The sequence below is a fragment of the Zeus faber genome (assembly GCF_960531495.2).
Source record: "Zeus faber genome assembly, chromosome: 18".
NCBI classification, from domain to species: domain Eukaryota; kingdom Metazoa; phylum Chordata; class Actinopteri; order Zeiformes; family Zeidae; genus Zeus; species Zeus faber.
This window is the reverse complement of record NC_137210.1, coordinates 13,313,164-13,319,129: the sequence shown is the minus strand read 5'-3', so window position 1 is coordinate 13,319,129 and position 5,966 is coordinate 13,313,164. Positions and strand designations below refer to the sequence as shown.

General features: G+C 46.7%; 1 protein-coding gene across 1 annotated transcript; it reads right to left on the bottom strand.

Moving 5' to 3' along the window:
• Positions 1-1,600: 1,600 nt before the first annotated feature.
• On the bottom strand, positions 1,601-5,758 carry ecrg4a (ECRG4 augurin precursor a). The gene is made up of 4 exons (XM_080019594.1): positions 5,487-5,758; positions 3,996-4,043; positions 3,715-3,878; positions 1,601-1,876 (listed from the first exon to the last, which is right to left on the bottom strand). Exons 1-4 carry the CDS (start codon positions 5,554-5,556, stop codon positions 1,727-1,729), a joined length of 432 nt encoding a protein of 143 aa, XP_079875720.1. The 5' UTR covers positions 5,557-5,758; the 3' UTR covers positions 1,601-1,726.
• Between the last annotated feature and the right edge of the window lie 208 nt (positions 5,759-5,966).

Below are 5,966 nucleotides of genomic sequence, written 5' to 3'. Positions count from 1 at the left end.
CACACACGTGTTGCCGGCTTCCAGAAGATGGCCTGGGCCCGGAGTTCAAAACTTTTCAAATCTTAATCGGACCCGATCAGATTTGGCAGTCCCATATTTTGTGATCAAGGATCAGAAAACCCAGCCGGATCCTGTATTTCAAAGAAATGTAGGATGGATTCACCCTGGTCCAGATTCAGACTGTCTACACAGCCCGACCTACTGGATGTATAGAACAGCATAATGAAGATGGGAATAATACTAGAGACATTTAGAGCCATTCATTCAGAACTACATAAAGCAATTGTACAAATTATCTGAATTTCGGTCACCTTGATTAAAATCAAAACAAAATCAAATACAGCAACATCAAAATAAGAAGTTCAGGGCTCCCTTTTCATTTGAAGGCAGAGCATCCCCAAGGCGTGCACTGAGGTTTGGGGTTTGATGCTCTTTTTCAACAAGTTCAAGGTTGGTTACAGATGAAAAAGTGCCTGATTAGATGTAGACAATTGTTCAACCATGACCATGTTTGATTAATTAGTGATCAATACGATAATTTTGCTTATTAATTTATGGATAATTTTTTGCTTATTTATTATTTATGTTGTGGAGATGACTTGTTTGTGTTTAATGCACTATTCAGTGAGATAAGGAATAGGTCTAAAGCATACTTTATCATAACATTTTTTATCACTGTATATGTGACAGAAAAAATAAATACAAATATAGCAACCATTGAGGCTATGTTTTTTTTTTCAATCTTATTTATATTGAGACATCTTTCATAATTAATTGTATACTACATTTTGTTCAGGTAATCCCCTCCTCTACTGGGATCAGGGTAATCCCGATTTGTTGGATCAGAATTATTCCAATCCTATGTTTTGAACTACCCATTTGCAGGATTTAATCCAATCCCAAAGCTAAAATCTGATCGGACCATGTTTGAACTCCCTTGCCTGGCATCAAACCCTCAGGTCCTGATCTCTTTGCGGATGTGGATGGGACTTGAACTTGTGACGGCAGCGTCTGACCCATCACACCACCAGGCCTCCTTCAGGCCCGGCCATGGTCTCCGGGTGCTTTTAAACACACCAGTCGGGTGCTGCCTTTCAAACGCCCTCTCGGCATCCAACCCCCGAGTGCTCCCTCTGTACGGCCACTTATCTCTTTGAGCCGCGCTACCTCCGTGGCTGATGTTGTCTCCTCCAGTCATCCGATTTACCAAACAATGGCAGTGACTTGGATGGCAAAACGTGTACTCGAAATCACATCTCGACCCGTCACGCCACGGAGTCCTGCTGAGTCCCGGCTTCTCTGGGTTTTATGAATGATGGTCAACAACAGGATAGTGGTACAAGTGCAGTCGGAATATTCCACTGCAAAAATTGTGCCGTGGCAGAAAGGAGGGTTGCGAGACAATCAGGGATGTTAGTGGAAAACCTGTACTGTACAACATGTAGCGTGTTCCAAGGCTGGGGACCGAAACCAGAGGCGTTAGATCTCCAAACACAACACGCCACCATGCAGTATACTGTTTATGGACTATGTGAGGAGTCATAGAAGGTAGATTGTGACACATCATTTTGTCAAAATGATCACAATATGAGGCCTGAAATATCAGAGGAAGTTTTATTTTGCACAAGTCGTGCCATTTATCGACATTGTCAAATTAATTTCATTAACATGAAAACCATGAGAACTGTAGATTCTTCCCCGGTCACCCAGAGCAGGCGGGGTGGAGTTAGTAGTAGTCGTAGTTGACATCAGCCCCGTGCCGGTACGAGCCCCGGTCCCGGGGGCCGATCGGGGCGTTCTCGTCGTAATGATGCTGCCGGCCCTGGTCGTTGGAGCGCGCATGGTCCATCCAGTAAGCCAGGTCGGTCTCCAGCCTCTGGGGAGGGAGAGGAAGGAGTCATTACTGGACCGAGTGTCACACTCACGGATGAGAGCGAGAGGGAGAGGGGGGTGCTGGAGAATAAAAGCCTGAAGTAGTTTCTGCCACAGAAGACGTTATATTACGGGGCCGTTGGAGAAAAGCTGCAAGCTTCACCACAAGCGGGGTTGGAGCGGCACCCATTTTGTTGACCTCATCACGCCTTCTCTGCTCTTGGAGGCTCCTACCCATTCATCCATCCTCTCTGAAAGATTCCATTAGATTCCATCCGTCCATTTTCCTCACCCACTTGGACCCTAAGACAAAGTGTGAGCCCTTGGAAATGTGGGTGTGTGCATGGCCATTTGTCAAAATCAACTTACATTTCTGGGCTTCTGGAGATAATAACATAAATACACCTTTTGAGAGGAAATGTACCCGCTCTCACCACTCGCCTTTCAACACTTATCCTCCCAAACCAGACATCCGGAGGCCTTAATGTCTCCGTTCTGCTGCTGAAAATACTGAATTAGGAGGGTGAAACTGTGCGACGAAAACCAGCAAAATGACACAGCTCTCCAGTGCGGCGGTAACTTAAGATATTTTGTTCAGCGGCGTTCCTGCTAAAATGAAAGATGTACAGTAAAATGAAAAGCGATGCAAGAAAAAAAAGGAGTGGAAATAAGAAGTCACACAGTCATAAGCAAAAGAACACCACGCCGGCAATACCAACAAGTGTAATCAAGGGCGGAAATAAAACGTTGACCTTGCAAAGACCACCGTCCATCCATCTATTGAAGAAAAAAAGAAATGCAGAAATGCAAAACCAGGGTGGACCGACTAGGAGTTGGCAGCAGCGTTCACTGAGACAAAACGCAAACTAATGATTATTAATATCTTCGCCGGGAAACAGATGGAAAAAAAAAAAAAATCAACTCATGATATCGTGCAGAGAAGAATGACATTTAAACGGGTTTTTCAAATCGACAGCAAGTGAACGAGGATTAATCGAAGTGGACAAGGCGACAGCGGGGCGTGGCTGACACATCCCAGACTAATACGCTACAGTGCGGCTGTAACCCACGTCAGTGCTTCACTCTGCTGTGGATCACAGTCAAACTGGATTCCATAAGAACACCGCATCATAAGGCGTCGTCCCTCTTACGGCTTGGCCTTACCAAAAACATGTCAGGGAAGGGCTGCTAGCGATGAACTGAAATCTGTGAAACTCAAACCAGGATTACAGACATTTCTCACTATTTGACCAATTTCATCATATGAATATATAATCATTGGAACCGTAGGGACTGACACTTGTTGGGCGGGAGTCACTGCATTCTCCCCTAAAGCAACATGTTCTTAAAAACAACTTATCATTCAGGATGACAGTTCAGATCCTCACAAACGCTTACATTTATTTATTTTTTTATGTCAGTGTGGACAAACCAAAAGAGACCAAAAAAAACGCAACAGAAAAGAAAACTCACATTATATTGAGCAATGGCAATATCGCATTTTATTCAAAAACGACTTTGCGCTTGCGGCAGTACATCCAGAGCGTAACACAGCTTGGTTGCCAGCGGGAAATGTGGCAACTTCCTGTTTCTAGTCTTTTACGTTAAGCATTTTGATTTTGATTTTGATTTTTTTTTTTTTTTTTCTCGTTGGATAACGTGCCTGGATCTATTTATAGCTCCATGCTTCAAGGCACTGTATAATGTCCATCTTCGGATGAGTCCAGGTCACCAAGAGAGCCGTGCAGTCAGTTCATAACGTTGGATGTCTCATAAATAGAAATGATGTTGATGTTTGCCAGGGGCGATGATTTGGGAATGACGTTTAATTAATTTCCTTACCTGCTCATCATATCCCATGTACATGAACTGCATGATCCACTGCTGCACATCTGGCCTGCTCTGGTCCCACAGGTTCCTCTTGGTTCTGCTCAGTCTGGACAGGAACTCCTTGGCCTTGGAAGGAGCGACGGCCACGGCCGACTTTGGAGGCGCACCACCAGCCACTGCCACCAGGGGGCGGCGCAGGGGGACGGCGGAATGGAAATGCATCATTAAAAAAAAAAAAAATCCCTTTTCTCAGAGGTTGGTATTGCTCTCAATGGACGATTCAGAGTGCTCACCGTATCTTTTCTGTAAGATCTTGTGCAGGCTGCTGCCGCTGGAAACACCTGACGAAGAGAGGTGAACACCTTTATTTAGTGAGACAAATAATGCAAGCCCAACCTAATTATGCGGCAAAGACAATTTGCAATTTGACAATTTATTTATGTACTTTTTATTTCCCATGATTTTGGGGAGGATGCGGGATCGATTTTTCTACTAAGTTTTGGGGGCGATGACACCTATAATCCTTTGGATACTCAGGAAAAGGAGCATGGATGGCTGACTTCTTATTTATATTATGTTAGCGTTTATCTTTATTTTTTCTGTAAGTATCCAGCAAACAGCATTTTGACACAGAGCAAATACTGCCTCACCTACCTCATACATTTCTAGTGCTTTTCTACCAAAAAGTGCACTTGTTTCCCACCTCTTCTACTCCCCCCTTGCCCTCAGCGACACAAAACAATCTTAAGACGCAGCAGACCACGGTGCTTAGAGGGACGGGGAGGTTGGAGAAAATTGGGCAGTAATTGTTTGCAGGTTTTTAGGTCTAGCTCCTCTCAACGACGACATAGTTTCCCTTCCCTGAGTGTTTCTTATCCGTCTGCACGAGAGCGAGAGAGAGAGAGAGAGAGAGAGAGAGAGAGAGAGAGAGAGCGAGCTGACTTTCATGAAGGTGTGTAAAAATTACATTTGCATCTAACCTTTTGCAGACATTATCCTTTGGAGAAGCCTCCCTCTTCCCCACACCACGTCTCTGTCCCTCCCTCGGCCCTTTTTTTCTCCAGCCGTGATTAAAAGTGTTTGGACCTGCAGTTGGTAGAAACTATTCTCTGAGGGAGAGGATGGAAGTCCAGACATCTGGTTTTCAGCGTCGCCGCCGCAAACTTTCTCACACTCGTCTCAAAGTGTCCTCTCCAGCCTCTGGTCTCCATCGGGCGTCGGTTCGACTTTTCACAGAACCGCGTTTGCTTTCGGTGAACTGGTTGAAGGAGGAGGGAGAACGGCACCAGCTGCAGCCCGGCAGCCGGCGCATATTCTTCCTCACATATTTGGCCCCTGACCCACGGTTTCCCGTCCTCGATTTTAAGAGGACGTGTCAAAGTCCAACCCCGACCCTGACCCTCACCAAGCAGCCCTGGATGGCCAGACCCCCCCCCCCCACACACACACACACACACACACACACACACACACACGCGCACATGCACACCCACACACACACACATACACACACACACACACATATGCATGTGCGGATGTGTGTTTTGCATTCATACATATGCAAAACTGCCATTACTCCCATTTTATACAGACATACGTGGTTGTATATGATTATATAAAGTCAACAGAAACGTCTCAATTTAATGTCTCAAGGCCCCGGAGACGGTAAAGGGTCAACTCGCACCGCCGTACGCGCCGGGACGACGGGCAGAGAACGTTGAGCACAGAGCGGAAGTGATAGACGGAAAGGAAGTGAGACAGACAGAGAAAGGCACGCGTCTCACCTCCCAGGGCCAGCAGGGTCATCAACACGGCGACAGCCATTAAACTGATGTGAAGCCGCCCAGGAGCCATCTTGCAACCCGCTCGCCCTTCAGCTGCGATCTGCTCGAAGGCTGACGAGGAACCCGAGGAAGAGGAGGAGGAGGAGGAGGAGGAGGAGGAGGAGGTGGGGGAGCTGGGGGAGCTGGAGGGGGGTTTGTTGGCAAGCCCGGCGCTCTGAGTGGAAACGGGCTTTTTGACGGTGGAACGGAACAGAAGCAGGACTGTCTGTGGCCGGGAGCCTTTTCACTCCCCGAAGAGAATTTTCATGTGTGCCTGCGGTACTTTTCCATCTCCTGCGGAGGGAGAGAAGCGGGAGCCAGAGGAGAAGAGGGGGGAGGAGGGTGGGGTGGGGTTGTAGCGTGTTCATTGTTCTGATTTATGGAGTTTGACCACGGAAATGTATCGAACGCCGCGACACGGTATTCATGTCCGTGCACATC

What these genes read in the sequence shown, in the direction of transcription:
- ecrg4a (XM_080019594.1), bottom strand. Translation starts at nt 5,556, where the DNA reads ATGGCTCCTGGGCGGCTTCACATCAGTTTAATGGCTGTCGCCGTGTTG. An exon ending in GACCCTGCTGGCCCTGGGAG is followed by an intron (nt 4,044 to 5,486) that starts GTGAGACGCGTG and finishes TCTCTTCGTCAG; the next exon opens with GTGTTTCCAGCGGCAGCAGC. An exon ending in ACATGGGATATGATGAGCAG is followed by an intron (nt 1,877 to 3,714) that starts GTAAGGAAATTA and finishes CTCCCTCCCCAG; the next exon opens with AGGCTGGAGACCGACCTGGC.